The sequence below is a fragment of the Periplaneta americana genome, chromosome 2 (genome assembly GCF_040183065.1).
Source record: "Periplaneta americana isolate PAMFEO1 chromosome 2, P.americana_PAMFEO1_priV1, whole genome shotgun sequence".
Classification (NCBI taxonomy): domain Eukaryota; kingdom Metazoa; phylum Arthropoda; class Insecta; order Blattodea; family Blattidae; genus Periplaneta; species Periplaneta americana.
Window position 1 is genome coordinate 21,583,806 of NC_091118.1, and position 18,041 is coordinate 21,601,846.

The following is an 18,041-nucleotide window of genomic DNA, read 5'->3' on the forward strand; positions in this document are numbered from 1 at the left end:
GAGGGAAACGTCACGGAGGCTGGAAATCCAATACTGTGGCAGAAGGTTATGTTATGTTACTATAATAATTAGCGTTAATTGTAAATACTATTCAAATAAATTCAATTTGTCATCTCGTTTTTCAATTCTAAATCAATTCCCAGGTTATACATTCTCTACATTACATCAAGGTCAGTGACATTATTGTTCCTCGGAAGAAATCAATACTTTCGCGTCTGAGCACATCTCACAATTCACGAGCTATGCACAAGGTCACTTTCACTCTTCAGTTAGATACGAATAAAATGAATACTTCTGAATAATTTCAAGTTAGAAATATGGTCGAGCATAAAACGTCGTATGAAACTTGCCTATAATATTAATTAAGACGCTCGTATGAAAATTATGAAACTCGCTTACGCTCGTTTCATAAACAATCATACTTACGTCTTAATTACTATGATTATAGGCTCGTTGCATAATGTACTATTAATTCATTACGAAGGCGGGGTGTTTACTATATAAATAGACTAGACATAAATATAGAGTAGATAGTGATAGGAAGCGTTTAAGTAATTCATTTAATATACTGAAAAAAAGAGGTAAGTTAATGCTTTTAAATATAAGGGTTCATTATTTTCATTATATGATGATGGAGAGTATTATAAATTAGCAAGAAAATTGATGGTATTAGATTAGTAACTGAAGAATTAATAGTATTATATTTAAGTCTAAAAAATGTTAAACGGATAAGTTCGACTTACTTATATGTTGTCAGATTCGTTGCCAATCTGTAATAATTGTGTAGTGGGTGATGGCGGATCAAGAACTGGACGGCATCCATCCGCCATGATAATGCGTACAGAATATACCAATTAATGAACGAAGAAACGAAAGAACGAACAAACAAAAAAACAGACAAAAATAACTAAATAGGCCTAAATAAATAAATAAAAATCTTTATTGAATGCAGCGTACTCGTAATGAACATTGATTCATTAATTAATTCATAGTTTTTTGCCCAAAGGGAAGTCATTCACTGCAAATGCAGCATGATACAATCTTTCCTATATCCGGCCTTCCTATTAGGCTCTCTATATGATCCTTCACACAAATTCCACAATTTTGGACATCTGGCCGAAATCTACGGCTGACCACTAGGATCCAGAAAACAAAGCAGAGGTTAAATTAAAAATACAATATGATTGCGGAGAGAATACGGAACAATGATAAATTTAAAAATAAAGTACAATTTGATTTCGGAGAAACATTTTTTTTTTCCAATGTCATATTAGGTGTATTTTCCACAGACATTGTTCTTAGATAAGGACTCAGTGCAATATCTCCATCAATGGAAAAACTGGTTTCAAATTTCGGCAGCAGTACAGGGCCTATGCCTATTTCAGTAAAAAGTCCAAGCACGTACAAACTAGATAAAAATAAAATTTAAATTGAGTTTTTAATTACGTTTCTTGATTTCTTTACAGATCCTGAGGTTCACAATTGGCTTTTCATGCAAGGACCACTACCAGTAATTTCTATAGTGGCGGCGTATCTCGTTTTTGTCTTTAAAGTGGGACCAGATTTCATGGCTAAACGAAAACCTTACAGTCTACAAGCCATCCTCGTCATTTACAACTTATTTCTAGCCTTGTATAGTCTATTTATCGTCACCAAGGTAAGTGGCGTTGTATTTCATTGAACCTATTAAGTCCTAACACACAGTTCATAGATACACGGCTAATGTCACGTCAGATAACGGTAGTTTAACCTTTGTTTGCACAATTCTGAAACCGTATAGACGCTTCAGACCCCGCGAACATTTCACTCAGTCATGTATACGAGTAGTCGGTGCATGAGATTGAAATATTAGGAATATATTTAAGCCGGGGACAAGACGGGTTGTTTATTTACAGACCGGGGACGAGAGGCGGTTCGCAGCCGGAATCATAAACACTGTATGACAAGGCATGTCAAAGACAAGGGCAGTAGTAGTTTATTGACATTTCTGGCTTTGAGCCAGAGGCCGTTTTAGGGTCTTATACGCGCAGGACGACCTCTCCAGCCATTGTACAGTGGACACAAAAAGTATTTGCACACCCTTGTTTTTCTTAATATTTAAAGGGAATTGGACGTTATCGCATGCAAAGTAATGGTAAAAATAGCCTATCTTCAAGCAGTCATAAATGTAATACTATTTATCACAGCCCTTTAATTTTTTTAATGATATATGTATACACATTAAGCTTTAAAATGAAAGAGGAATGGTTAATCTAGTGTAATTCTTACCCTTAAATTAATTGTTTAATTTAAACATAGGGCTTATACTAATCTTCGTCATTTTTTTTTTATTTTACTGACGGTGATGATTGCTATAAGCCCTATGCCCATAATATTACAGATACATTAATAATTTTAGTAGGGTATGTTTTAGTATCTATTAGCAGTAAGTGGTCAAATTTTCAATTCAATATGTCCTATAATAAGTGAATAGAGTGTACCTAATCACAGACATGTAGTGAATTTATAAAAAGAAATGTGCTTAATTAAAAAAAATAATTTAAGGCTAGAGATTTACTCTAGAGTAACCATTCTTTTTCATTTTATAGCGTAATATGTATACACACATAGCTAACAAAAATGAAAGATCTCTGATAAATAGTATTATATTTATGAACTGCTTGAAGATAGGCTATTTTTACCATTATTTTGCATGCGATTATGACCAACTCCCCTTAAATAAATATCAAGGAAAATTTTATAAACACAATTGTAACAGGTAACAGTAGTAAAATTCAGACTTATGTACTTGATAAGAATTGCTTACAGCTACAAATTGAAATAAGAATGAGAAAAATTCAATTTCTTGTAGTAAAAAAAGTATTTGCACATTAAAACTGTCAATGGGTAAGTCCTATTTTATTGGCTGAATCCCATCCAATTAAATATTTTAATGTTGTAGTGGGGATTAGTATGTGTATTGAAGGACAGAATATCAATAAGCGAAATGAGTCCGAAAGCACAAGAGCTACCAGAGTCCGTGCAGGATAGAATTGAGGACCGTTTTTGCAAAACTTGCTAACTGCAAAATTTGCAAAATTGAGATTTTTATGGATTCGTTACCATAAGGCAGGCCTCTACATGATGTTCAAAGCGTCTTAGTAAAATTGGGTTATTTCTCTTCATTGTAATGTGTCAAAGTGTGATCGTTTTTTCAAAACTTGCTTTCTGCTATAATTGAGACATACAGCAAAACTTGTTTACTATAGTGTTTTGTCTCTCCTGTAAAATTTAGTTTTACGGTCCTCAATTGATTTTTAATGTTCGCAAGGCCAGTGTTACCGCCAAACTGGAAAATATCTGTCCCTACCTTTTTCTACTGTGCGTTACGTGTGCAAGAAGTACGAGGAGACTGGAACAACAGACAATAAACCGCGAACAGGAAGACCAAAGATTCTTACAGTTAGGGAGAGGCGCCAAATAATCCATACTGTCATCAAAGATCCGTTCCGAAGCGCTGCAGCCTTAGCTGCTGACATTTCTACAACGTCGGGCACACAGGTTAGTCCTCAGACTATCAGGAATGTTTTGCATAGTACTAAATTTCATGGCCGAACTCCGAGAAAAAAGTCCTACATTAGTGAAACTAATAGGAAGAAAAGGTTAGAATTCCCTAAAGAATACAAAGATAAGTCCCTGGAATTTTAGTTCAAGGTTATTTTTTCGACGAGAGCAAGTACAATCTATTCGGTTCTGATGGAAGAAAGTCAGTGTGGCGGAGACCTAATCAGGAACTGAAAAAGGAAAATCTTACTTACTTACTCACTTACAAATGGCTTTTAAGGAACCCGAAGGTTCATTGCCGCCCTCACATAAGCCCGCCAGCGGTCCCTATCCTGTGCAAGATTAATCCAGTCGCTATCATCATACCCCACCTCCCTCAAATCCATTTTAATATTATCTTCCCATCTACGTCTTGGCCTTCCTAAAGGTCTTTTTCCCTCCGGTCTCCCAACTAACACTCTATATGCATTTCTGGATTCGCCCATACGTGCTACATGTCCTGCCCATCTCAAACGTCTGGATTAAATGTTCCTAATTATGTCAGGTGAAGAATACAATGCGTGCAGTTCTGTGTGGAAAATCTTACAGTCACAGTAAAACACGGTGGCTGTCATATCTTGTTTGGGATTGCATGAGATCTTCTGGGATGGGAAATTTAGCAATAACTGATGGAATAATGAATTCCAGAATGTATATCGAGCTGTTGCGCCATAATTTACCAGCTAGCGCAGAAAAATTGGGCGTCAGTGAAAATTATTATTTTCAACAAGACAACGACTCGAAGCACACTGCTTAAATAACAAAGATGTGGTTGCTGTATAACACACCCAGAAGGCGTGTGACCCCATCTCAATCACCTGATCTCAATCCAATTGAGAATTGGGCAAAGAAATTAGAAAACACCGCATATCAAACAAAACAGACCTTCATAATGCGCTTATGGAAGAATGAACTAAAATTCCTCCCGATACAACAAGAAAGTTAGTGCACTCCATGCCACGAAGACCAGAAGCCGTGGTTGAAGCCAATGGATTGCACACAAAGTACTGAAAGAGATTTCTCTAGTTTTGTTTGAATTTATTATTTAATTTACTGGCTGTGCAAATACTTTTTTTGACATCTAAAAATGTGGGTTTTAGTTTGTAATTTTATTTTGTAACTATAAGAATTTTTTCTTGATTATATATGTCGTTCTTTCCATGTTGTTACTTATTAAAATTGTAGTCAGAAAATCATCGTTATTATTTCTTTGAACATTAAAAAAAGGGTGTGCAAATACCTTTTGTATCCACTGTACATAAATAACAATATATATATATATATATATATATATATATATATATATATATACACACATATGAGACTATTTCTGGCATAAGTGCCAGTAGGTGCGTGAGTGTAGTGATTGATTCCTTTTATTTCCGTGTAGGCCTAATTTGTTAATTTGCGATATTTGTAGGGAACTAGTGAGTAGGAATATAATATACATAGGAATGGTGAACGGCAGAAGAGTTCGGGGCAAAAGATGTCAGCTGACAGACAACGTTAAGGTATATGTGTCATATGGGGAGATTAAGAAGAAAGCAAGAAGTTGGAAAGAATGGAAAATGCTGGGTTTGCAGTTAAAGACCTGCTCTTGGGCAGAACACTATGCACATATATATACATACACGTACATATTCTTTGTTTAGATTTTTAAGTTTTTCTTTAGCTACTTCGGTCCAGCAGAGTTTGTTTTTTTATAATCATCAATCATCTTCATCCTAACATCTTTCGTGACATTCTTGTATTCATAGAAATTATATACATCGTAATATCACTGTACATGAAATTTGTTACAGATAATGTGTTTTTACACATTATTAGACAGTGGATGCGGGATGACTTATCGTTGAATGTAGGTGCACATTTACTATACGTTACATTTTTCATTCAGACCATTGGCTGAACAGGTTTTAAACGTAAACAGACGACGTCAACATGCTACTTTATCTCCGTACAGTCAGAAGGAAAAGAAAAATAACGTACTGTAGTACATACCTTGCAAGGTTCAGTCCTCGTCATCATTGATGCAATTACCAGCGTTGCAGTAAACGACGATATATTCTCGTAAGTTGTCGAAGCTGAATCGTCTTCGCCTATCGCTAAACGTTTTTGTATCGAGAGAATTTCTGAAGAAAACGTCTAAAATGGGGATCACTCAATTTCTTTAGAGGAATATTTGTACTGAGCATCATGTTGCATGTGTCGTTTAGACCCGCACAACTAAATGATGATGATGATGATGATGATGATGATGATGATGATGATGTGGAGGTTCCTCAGATTTCATTTCAACGCATTTTCTGTGCGATGTACTGCTGCAATGTTTCTCTATAGCCTGAGTTCTGGTTTTTATTTCAGTTTTACATACATTACACGCGATATTGTCTTCGTTAATACATAAAATGTCACTCTCATACTTCTTAATTGCATTTCGTATCTCTGAGCGAATTTAACGTTTTGCCATTATGAATGGATCAGTAAAACATATTCAACGCGTACTAAATACTTGAGCAGGATAACACAACTGCACACATTGCGTTGCAATGTCACTATGAACGCATCGGGGTTCCTTCATTTTGTACGCTGCTATACTCGCCAGGTACACAAAAGACGGACGGCGCGGCACGTGCCATATACTCTGATACGAAACAACTTCACTTTTCCTTAAGTCATCCCGCATCCACTGTCTACACATCATACATTGTGCCTCTCCATTGTGATTGCGACTTGAAAGTTTGAATAACAAATCTTCATGCTAAGATTGAAAAACGAGCTACTGCTGAATCGCAAACTGCGTAATTTCCATGCTTCGTTTTTGAGAAAAAATTGAGAAATCGTAATGCAGGTTTGAATTCTTTTGTATCCGGGTTTGGATTTATGGAACGGACAGTAGAAAATAATTTTTTAACGCATCCTGCGTGGATCTATCTAGCTTAAGATATTTCAAGTTCGCTTTATTAAGACAACTTTTTTTAAAATCAAGAACTGTTTTTGTTACCAGTATTATACCAGTTTGGAATGGTTTCCAACGTCCGCTTCTGCCCACCTTGATATGTTCAATTCCGCTTATAAGTATAATAAAAGAAATAGTTATAATTTCATAACAATGCATGCAAATGGGTTAAGATTGGTACCATTGTAAAGAGGAAATTGGGAAGTTTTAATCCATTGTTGTTACTTATTTTTAGAAGACTCACGCATGCGCAGATCATTAAATAAGAGAATTCGTATCGTATCTTTAGTCAGTCAGCATGTGGACGCCACAGCAGAAAGCCTTTTGTGTGCTGTCATTAGCAGAACATAGATCCATAATTCGTGTACAGCGCTTGTTTCGCCGTCAGTACAATCTTAGACCGAGGGAAGCTGTACCGACGTACGTCTCAATAATGAAATGGGATAGGCAGCTCAGAGAAACAGGAAGTTTGTTGTCTAATGCAGGTGAACATTCCAAGCGTAAAGTGTCTGACGAAAATGTCGAACGCATTCGCGAGGCATTTCAGAGAAGCCCGCGGAAATCCATTCGACAGGCTAGTGTGCAGTTGAACATCCCACCAACAACAGTGCATACAGTGCTCCATAAAAGATTGCGTTTGCGAGCGTACAAGCTGCAACTTCATCAGATGATTACGCCGAATGATAAACTGGAACGAAAACGCTTTGCAGAAACAATGTTGGATAAAGTGGACGATGACGACACATTTCTAACTCGAGTCTGTTTCTCAGATGAGGCAACCTTCCACGTCAGTGGAAAAGTAAACCGACACAATTGTCGCATCTGGGGGTCGGAAAATCCAAGTGTCGTAATTGAACACCAACGGGATTCCCCTAAATGGAATGTTTGGTGTGGGATCATGCGTGACAGAATCATTGGTCCCTATTTCTTTGCTGAAAAGACAGTCACTGCAAACACGTACCTGGATATGTTGCAACTGTATGCTGTGCCACAACTCCCAGATGGAGCAATTTTCCAGCAAGATGGGGCTCCACCACACTTTGCCAACATGGTTCGCACATTCTTAGACGAACAATTCCCTGCAAGATGGATCGGAAGAGGATCACCGTACATCACATGGCCTGCCAGATCACCAGATCTAACACCACCTGATTTTTTCCTGTGGGGGTTTGTTAAGGACCAGGTCTACAGGACGCCAGTACGTGATTTGGCAGACTTACAAGAAAGAATTTATGCTGCTGTCAACAATGTTACACCACAGATGCTTCATAACACTTGGGTCGAGGTTGAATACCGGTTGGATATTTCCCGTGCCACCAATGGAAGCCATGTTGAGGTTTATGGAACATAAGGTAACAAAAATTCCCAGTTTTCATTCTTTGTAGCAGTTGGTTTCAACTATATACTTGTATTAATTCAGAAGTTATAGCTATTTCTTTTGTTATACTTATAAGCGGAACACGGTGTATTATGTCATTACTTACTTATGGCTTTTAAGGAGCTCGGAGGTTCATTGCCGCCCTCACATAAGCTCCCCATCAGTCTCTATCCTGTGCAAAATTAATCCAGTCTCTATCATCATATCCCACGTCCCTCAAATCCATTTTAATATTATCCTCCCATCTACGTCTCTACCTTCCCAAAGATCTTTTTCCCTACGGCTTCCCAACCAACACTATGTATGCATTTCTGGATTCGCTCATACGTGCTACATGCCCTGCCCATCTCAAACGTTTGGATTTAATGTTCCTAATTGTCAGGTGAAGAATATAATGCGTGCAGTTCTGTGTTGTGTAACTTTCTCCATTCTCCTGTAACTTCATCCCTCTTAGCCCCAAATATTTTCCTAATTACCTTATTTTCAAACACTCTTAATCTCTGTTCCTCTCTCAAAGTGAGAGTCCAAGTTTTACAACTATACAGAACAACTGGTAATATAACTTTTTATAAATTCTAACTTTAAGATTTTTTGACAACAGAATTGATGACAAAAGCTTCTCAACCATATTTATTCTGTGTTTAATTTCCTCCCGAGTGTAATTTATATTTGTTACTGATGCTCCAAAGATATTTGAATTTTTCCACCTCTTCGAAGGATAAATTTCCAATTTTCATAGTTCCATTTCGTACAATATACTTGTCACGAGACATAATCACATACTTTGTCTTTTCGGGATTTACTTCCAACCCTATCGCTTTACTTGCTTCAAGTAGAATTTCCGCGTTTTCTCTAATCGTTTGTGGATTTTCTTCTAACATATTCACGTCATCCGCATAGACAAGCAACTGATGTAACCCGTTCAATTCCAAACCCTCTCTGTTATCCTGAACTTTCCTAATGGCATATTCTAGAGCAAAGTTAAGAAGTAAAGGTGATAGTGCATCTCCTTGCTTTACCCCGCAGTGAGAATATTATGTCGTTGAGAAAAGTTATATTCCTTCTCTTGTTTGTGACTTAATGCTAATTTTGTACAAAGTGAATTGATTACACATTGATTAACTGCACAACAACACGACATTCTTCAAGATAAAATGGAATATCACATTAGAAACTTGTGTTCCTACGCAACTCTTGCGTTGTAGAGTCTCCGCAGGAGTAAATATGGCCGCCGCGTCGGCATTTGTCGGATTTGAAGAATGCGGTACTCTCCAATATATACTGCTCTGCACTGCATGATGCCACGAAGACGTCTTTAAACCGGTATTTTCTTTCTAGGCCTGTAGATAATATATTCAGAACTGTAACACCGAATAACGTCTTCATTTCTTTTTCAGTGTTTCACCGAAGGTGGAATTAATTATTTCACCTACGAAGGATTATGCAAATCTACGGTTATCACTGAAGATATGTTACGTAAAGTAAGTACTCTTCCTACAAAACTGAAACTGAAATTACAAATTACATAGGGTAGAGTAGCATAAATCGCACCGCTTCCTAAATGGCACCACTGCTAGTTTAAAACAAGTTACTGTAGTAGTGTAGCATCTAGTGGTATTGTTACAATCTACCATATGAACTTCCACCATGTCACTTGATTTCTGCCACTTCTTTGTGTCTGCAGCGTTGTGATAGTGTATCTAATATAATCGCTCGGGTGGATGTATATTTAGTTAACATTTTGTAACTAAATAACGGATTTGTATGCTAAGGAATCCATAATCTTAAGATGTTATTGGTTTAAAGAAATATTAAAGAACATTTAACTTTGTACGATTTTCGAACAAGTGGTGATTATAGGCTAGAATGAAGGAAATAATAACTTATGACGTAGTTTCTCAATCCGCACCACTTTGTAGGCGCCTAATTCGCACCGGTGCGATATGAGCAACTGTAGCAATTCTAGTCGTATAAAAGAAGTCCCCAAAAATTTTAACTGAACGAGGAATACATCAGGTGGGTGCAATATCAAGTGGTAAAAAGGGCATTAGTACAACAAGTGTGTGTTGTACAAGCGCACCAGGCATTTTTTGCCGCCTATGATAATTTTTAAACGTCAAACAGTCCATCCTACATTATCAGCTGGTGCTCTTCCAGGATCGTTAATTGTTTGCTCTGAGTCAGGTTACATCAACAGTGAACTATTTGTCGAATAGTCACACATTTTATTTGCCACTCAAACCTCCCTTAGAAAAAAGTTCTGCTTCTGTATGTCCACCTATACGATCCATTCCAAAAATTTAGAAGCTATTTTTATAGATTATATCGGGAAAATGGTATACTCCTGTTTCAGATTTCTCGTCATAATACTCATAGGCCAAGCCTTTAGATGTTTCTATCTTCAAATCATTTCAGGCAACTATATTATGAAGCAGTTCTTAGGTGGCTTCGAGATAATCGTGGAGAAAAGGCGACGCAGTTTACAGTTTGAACTGCCTGGTGAAGCACATGGCAAATGTGTAACTATAAAAAACGCATTCAGGCAGTTTAAATGTTAGGTAATTTATGCTCTATTTTTTTTTCAGTTTCATTTGAAAATGCGTTACTATCTTTCATTAATTTCAATAAACTTGTAATTTGCATTTAATACATTATTCATATTAAATACTGTTCAATATGTTCAACATTAAAAGTTTTCGTTCGTCCTGTTCCCTGCAGATAAAGAGGTGCGATTTAACAAACCGCAGGTGCTATTTAGGAAACTAGTTGCCTAAGGCTGGGTTTACACATTGCAATTTTGCAGGACCCGTTTTATTACCTCCTGCCTGACGGGATTCCCTTCATCGGTCTACACATTTCCCACAAAAACGCAATCCCTCGTTTGGGTGATCATAAATTTGAGACCCAGCCGAAGGTCTGTTATTGTAGTCTGACAGCTAGTCATTCAAAACTGCAAGCTCTGTGTGTGAAGCTGCTAGTTTGCGTAAAGGAAGCAATAGAAAGAAGATCCTGGGTTCATTCTTTTTTTGTGTCAATGAAGGGTTTGTTAAATTTTAAAATTACTTCGATAAAACAATATGAAAAGAAGTTCTTTTTTTAATTTCATCGAATATCCAATTTCTTCGATGAACTCTTGATCATCATCTTTACAGCACTATGTTTCAGAATATCGTTAAGAGTTCTGGTCATCCTATTATCAGCAAAACAATCTCGAAACACATTTTAATTAGGTTCACAGATTTTAAATTCTATAATGTTTGCAGATGAACAAGTGATATTTGCCAATTTAAGATGATGAGTTACAGATAGCCGTTCAGTATTTATGCAAGGTTACTGTAGAATATAGTTCAGAAAGCTCAGTTTTAGGAAAGTATCCCATACGATCAATGATAATAATTATGAACACAATAGTCAGCCATTTCAGTTACTTGGGCTGTAGTATAACATATATAATAAAAATTTACAAAATAAACTGAATAAATTTCAATATAACTATGTTGTTGTTTAGTCAGCTTGCCGAAGACAGATTGGAACTTCATAAGTGACACCAATAAGGCTTTACTCATGAGTAGAGTTCAGTGTTTGGTCACATCTTCCACCTGAAGAAAAAATACTGAATCTGCTTTCGTCTGTGAATTTCGCTTTGTTCCAGAACGGATTAGGGGTGTTTCCATATATATAATTTTCTCATCGAATTTTAATCTTTAATATTTTCTTCCGACTATTACGATATTCATAAATCTGTCTGTCGAACATAACGCAGAGGACCACAATCAAACAGATAACAACTGAACTGTGTGAACGTCACTACCTGAATGCTTGAGTTGTAGTTGTAAAACCCCCCGTGCGGGATCCTGCAAAATTGCACTGTGTAAACGCCACCATTTGAATCCATGTGTTGTAGTCGTGCATCCCGCCGTGCGGCATCCTGCATAACTGCAGCATGCTGTAGTCCCATCCCGCAAACTCCGATTCTGCGGCAATGTGTACACCGTTCCATTTAAACCAATGTGTTGTTGTCGTCCCACAAAATCGGTCCCACAAAATCGTTCCTGCAAAATCGCAATGTGTAAACCCAGCCTAAATGGTACCACTGATAAGTGTTTCGAAAATGTCATTCTAATTAAAAAATATTAAATAAAATTCGAGGATTCTTTTTTTAAATGAAAAGTAAATGTTCTGGGAATGTATCTATGTAAAGGAATTCAGAAAATAAAAGCTGTATTGTTCAATAAAAATTATAAATGCTAAAGTGGTGCGATAAAGGCAACTTTCCCCTATACATATTTTTAATATACAGCTCACACCCAAAAAAGTAAATGCTCGCGCTTGGGGCAGGTCAAGTTAAATAATATAGGCAATACTGGACGTTAAGCGATACACCGTATTCACTTGAATCTAATGCGCACTTCTGCAGCTGAATTAAGTTTCCAAAATCGGGTGCGCATTAGAATCGATGGCGCACTAAATCTGTATGCCAATTCAAAAATCCCGCTTATGGTTCTGCGTGCGCTTCGGCCCTGTACGGGTTAACCCGTTGCTCATCGTTCCTCGACGTTCCACACGTTTGTATTTTGTGTCGTTTCCTATACTCCACAGATTGCAGAAACGAAGTATACATATTGTTTACACCAACTTAAACTCAAACCACTTCGTATTATACACAGTAACCACGTCGTCAAGGCAACAAATAACGTTCCGTTTATTAACGTTATGTTTATCAAAAAGGCCCACTGTGATAGATTTTTAAAAAGGTCTTGACGAGCTTAATTGAAATAGAGAAAAATAAATACATAGTGCCATTTAAAAAAAAAATGTTAATATCCGTATCTCATTAATAAATAACGCCACAAACTTGCCTTTCCAAAGGTAAGTATTATTCCCTCTTTCAGTTGTACACCTTTTGTATGAAACAATTTTTCATTCGGTGCTTGCGTACAAGGTTATTTTGGGTGGTGAAGATAAATATGGGACACCCTGTTTAATATTTAATTCTCTTAGGCCCAATTGTATAAAACTCCCTGACTAAAGATCAACTTTGATCGAAGATCGAAAAGTAAACCGAGTTCAGACACTTCTTCTATTGTATAAAACTTTTCTGCGACCAAATTACCTTGGTTCAAATGCAATCTAAGTTCACGTGAAAAGGATTTGGCAACATCGCATAAACAGGTGAAATACGTGATGCGCGGACCATGTTATACAGGATTGTTCAGTGTTGCCAATCTAGCGATTTTAACTCCTTTTCAACAACAATGTCTTTTAACTTTTATATTGCTTAAATAGGGATTTAGTGACCTTTTTAGCACCCCACAGTGACAAAATTTAATCTTTCTTTGTTGATAATGAGAAATCTAGCGACTTTACATCTACTTTTTCGCGACTTTCCGCATTACACTCTGTTGGAGACACTGTTTTTTTTTGCAATGTAAATAATGGCGGACAATAGGAAGAAGGTTGACTGTTCTCCGAGTTATCATGTTATGGTGTTTGATACTGCTAAACATAATAAAGCTTTATAAAACAACAATTTTCGTTTAGTAATACAGTTAATTGAACATTTATGAATGTACCTGTCATATCCATTAATAATTAATGGTTGTTATAAACATAATATAATTATAGGTTATGTTATTTGATACTGCTGAACACGATAGAGCCTTATAAAATATAAGAATGTTTGTGTATTAAGGCAAGAAATTGAAAGAAATATATATAAATGTACCTACCATATCTATTAATATTAATAATAATGGATATTTTATTTGCAGTCTGTCATTCGTATATTTCAAACAGAAAAGAAATAACTGAACTTGGATTATCTAACTTAATCGCAGAAATTTCTTCAGTCAAAGTTGACTTTAGTTTGAGACAAATTAATCTCAGATTAGACTTTATACAACACAAAATTCCAAGTTCAGCTGAAACAAGGATCAATTTAACCTCTGATCTAAGATTAAATGGTTTATACAATCTGGCCTTACTGAAAATGTTGTTATTAAGGTTACTTCTTACTAGAGATGAAACAATTCCTTCCATGGACACGAGGTTGCCTACGCTTCAACTCTGCACAGCGGTCAGATGTAAACAAGAGCAGGTTTCAGACATACGAAGTACAGTATACTTCGCTGGAACATAAGTGTTGGGAATATTTGGAGTGAAATATAACCAATGGAAAGTTGTTACTCTTGGTAGTCCTCTATTGAATGTACAATTCAAATAAAGCCTACATATATTACAATGACAATACAGGGTGTATCTAAATTGGTGTCAAATATTTCGGGGACATGTTCCTAACACCATAACATTACAAAAAGTTCATATGAACATTGGTCTCAAAATAATTTATTTCAAAGTTACAAGACAAAATTTAATGTTACAAAAATTGCTCGGAGTGGCTTCCTCCTGCTTCGATGTATCCCCTAAACCTGTGTTACATGCTCTGGCGTACTCTGTTGAAAATTCCTGGAGTGTTTCGTATTTCGTGAAATCCAGTTTGGATAAGCTCTCAGAATATCAACATTAAGTACAAGAGTCGCATAAACCAGGGACTTTAATGTTCCCAGACGAAGAAATCCATTGGAATCAAATCAGGCGATCGAGCAGGCCATGCAATGAATCCTCTTCGACCAATACATCTTTGGGGAAATCGATCATTAAAAAATTACGAACTATCAGACTGAAATGAGCTGGAGCAGCATCGTGTTAAAACACATTCGTTGGATGACGTCCAGAAGCACATAATCAATTAAATGATGCAAATCATTTCGTTCTGTTCACTCACAGAATACATTTTCTTCCGATTTCTTTCCTCTACAAAATACAAACAAACAAAAAAACCATCAAACAATCAGCGGTCAATGAAGGGACAACTCCTTTAATAACTCCCTAACAAATGGTTTTCAGACCCATGTTCTTATTAACTTTTTTAACTGTTCTGATGTTAGGAACACGTCCCCGAAATATTTGACACCAATTTAGATACACTCTGTATATAAAATAATGACAATAACACTGCAGTACAGGTTAGAAATTGACTAGTCACTTACTACGGCACTGGACACGTAGCACCACAGTTGGGCACTGTTGCTGTAACCTGACGGTACAGAAAACAATTCTAACCCCCGTCCCTCTGACGTAATGTACAATACTCGAGTCACATATACGCTGATATCGTGTTTACGAAGGAATTGTTTCACCTCTATTTATTACACGATAACCCTTGTAATCCTGTTTTCTGTATTACATTATAGGGAGCAAACATTACTTGGTGGTACTTCATGGGCAAAATTTTTGAACTCGCCGATACGGTAAGTTTTGCTATTTTTCAACTCAGAATATAATTATGATGCGTAACGATGCAAGTTTTAATTTAATTTTAATTTAATTTTTTTTAACGAGTGCACCTCAGCACATGTGTGGACTTCGGTCCTACGTTCATAGACATCTATGACGTAGTGCAGAGGGCGGCCACTAGAGGGAACCCAAGAGTTGGAGCTTAATCTGAGACGATTCTATTCGGCGCCGGGGTTGTATCCGGTGTGGTGTGGCTTAGTGGATAAAGCATCAGCACGTAGAGCTGAAAACCCGGGTTCAAATCCCGGCTCCGGAGAGAATTTTTCTCCGTTCCATTACTCTTTCATCTTATAATTATTATTAGTTGAAAATATTGTAACAACGACATTAAAATATACTCTAACATGTAATTGTGAAACATCTGTGTCACTGTATTTTATACCCACTTACGTACTTTATTTAATATTTTTTATTTTCTTGTGTGTACAACTTGGGGGGTGCAGGTATAAGAGGTAACAGCTACCGGTCTGTCACTGACGGACTCAGGGCAAGTAGAAGGGGAAAGAAACGCCTTCGTATCCTCTCAACTTGTATGAAATGTCGTTTAACATACTAACTTTTGCGTGTGGTGTCAACTAGCCATCAATGCACACAGCAAGGTTGCCAGATTTGAGGTTGCCAAATCTTGGTACTAGTGTAGCCCAATGTCGCCAATTTTCTACTTTAAAATAAGTAATCTCAATGTATGCGTTTTTATAATAACATAATATCGTTACTTTGTGTCATATTTATGTAATAAATTCTATAAATTTAGTATTTATGGCATACGCTTTGCATTGGTTTTTGTGCCGATCTTCTCAAATTTTCCTTACTTCTGCAATTTTGCACAACACAAGTCACTGTTATACCCCCCCCCCCCATTATAAATTAAACCAATCTCAAAATTAACACCTTTGAAAGAATTAAATATTTATGGAGCTGGAGTAGAAACTACAGTTAGATTTATATTTTTCACGTTACTATAAAATTCTATGCTACAATGCTTCGTCTATAAGTTTCAGTACTGATCCGTTTATTGGTCCTCAGAATAAGAAAAAATAGCGCATTAGGCCTGCTTCCTGGGGCGAGGAAGAAAGAGCGATACGTTTCTTTAAACAAGCGTCAAAGTTCGGTGACAAGTTCCGGCGCTCAACTATAATGTTGAGAATAAACATAAACAACTATAATAAAGTTTTCTTGTATTAAAAAAAAAAACAAGTTCCGGCGTGCCAACAATGGTAAGTCTAATATTTCATGTCAATCATTGAATTGGATTAGCGATGTGTCAGCAATGGACTTACTTACTTACTTACTTACTTACTTACTTACTTACTTACTTACTTACTTACTTACTGGCTTTTAAGGACCCCGAAGGTTCATTGCCGCCCTCACATAAGCCCGCCATCGGTCCCTATCCTGTGCAAGATTAATCCAGTCTCTATCATCATATCCCACCTCCCTCAAATCCATTTTAATATTATCCTCCCATCCACGTCTCGGCCTCCCCAAAGGTCTTTTTCCCTCTGGTCTCCCAACTAACACTCTATATGCATTTCTGGATTCGCCCATACGTGCTGCATGCCCTGCCCATCTCAAACGTCTGGATTTAATGTTCCTAATTATGTCAGGTGAAGAATACAATGCGTGCAGTTCTGTGTTGTGTAACTTTCTCCATTCTCCTGTAACTTCATCCCTCTTAGCCCCAAATATTTTCCTAAACACCTTATTCTCAAACACCCTTAACCTATGTTCCTCTCTCAGAGTGAGAGTCCAAGTTTCACAACCATAAAGAACAACCGGTAATATAACTGTTTTATAAATTCTAACTTTCAAATTTTTGACAGCAGACTGGATGATAAAAGCTTCTCAGCCGAATAATAACACGCATTTTCCATATTTATTCTGTGTTTAATTTCCTCCCGAGTGTCATTTATATTTGTTACTGTTGCTCCAAGATATATAAATTTTTCCACCCCTTCGAAGGATAAATCTCCAATTTTTATATTTCCATTTCGTACAATATTCTGGTCACGAGACATAATCATATACTTCAGCAATGGACTACTCAATAAAATAAAATTAATAAACGATTAAGTGATTTTTCCTATGTGACTAAAATTGCGCAAAATTCAGGGCGAAAGCCGCCCAAATGGCGTTAGTCGTAATTCTTAAAAAAAAAAGGTCGTTAAATCTCTGTTTATGTAGCCCAAACAGCGAAATATCGCCCAATCTGACAACCTTGGCACACTGACGCAATCTGGCGGTGGCATCCCGTACAGTACAGTACAGTAGGGGAGACTGTTGTATCTTGAAACACTTTTCACAGATTATTATTATTATTATTATTATTTTTTTTTGGAAATGAGATTTTTAAAATGAAAAAGTGCTTGAAATAAAATTATTGGAGATTCCTTTACAACTTCTGTATCTATTTTCCTATTAAGAATGGAAAAAATAAAATTATGGGTTATGTAATTTGTTCAAAGGTACAACAGATTCATATACCTTGGAACACACCATCTTGTATACTCTATTTTATTTCAATGAGTGCAGTTCGGTGGTTCCTTTGAACACCCACTTACAGATTTATGACTTCCTACATAATCACCTCTGACAATTGCATCCTGTCCCCTCGACCCAACATCGCACAGTTGCCACAATCCTGGTGACCCTCGACGGGATTCTTGGAATTCGGAAAAGACGCGGCAACTCTGCCTCCACGTGGATTTGACGGGAGTCTGTCAATTCTTCTGAATGAGGGTTGTGATTGGTTACTAACAGGAGAAG

The 18,041-nt window shown here is 36.7% G+C and overlaps 1 protein-coding gene across 3 annotated transcripts in view; it reads left to right on the forward strand.

The window, feature by feature from the left end:
• Positions 1 to 18,041, forward strand: part of LOC138715821 (very long chain fatty acid elongase 4-like) — a 52,895-nt gene that overhangs the window by 28,018 nt on the left and 6,836 nt on the right. For 2 of the 3 annotated variants that reach the window (XM_069848922.1, XM_069848931.1), the window contains exons 3-5: positions 1,467 to 1,657; positions 9,317 to 9,400; positions 15,173 to 15,229. In XM_069848922.1, the coding sequence (XP_069705023.1) occupies positions 1,467 to 1,657; positions 9,317 to 9,400; positions 15,173 to 15,229 (332 nt within the window). The remainder of the gene's footprint in view (positions 1 to 1,466; positions 1,658 to 9,316; positions 9,401 to 15,172; positions 15,230 to 18,041) is intronic. The other variant, XM_069848932.1, reaches the window with a different exon arrangement.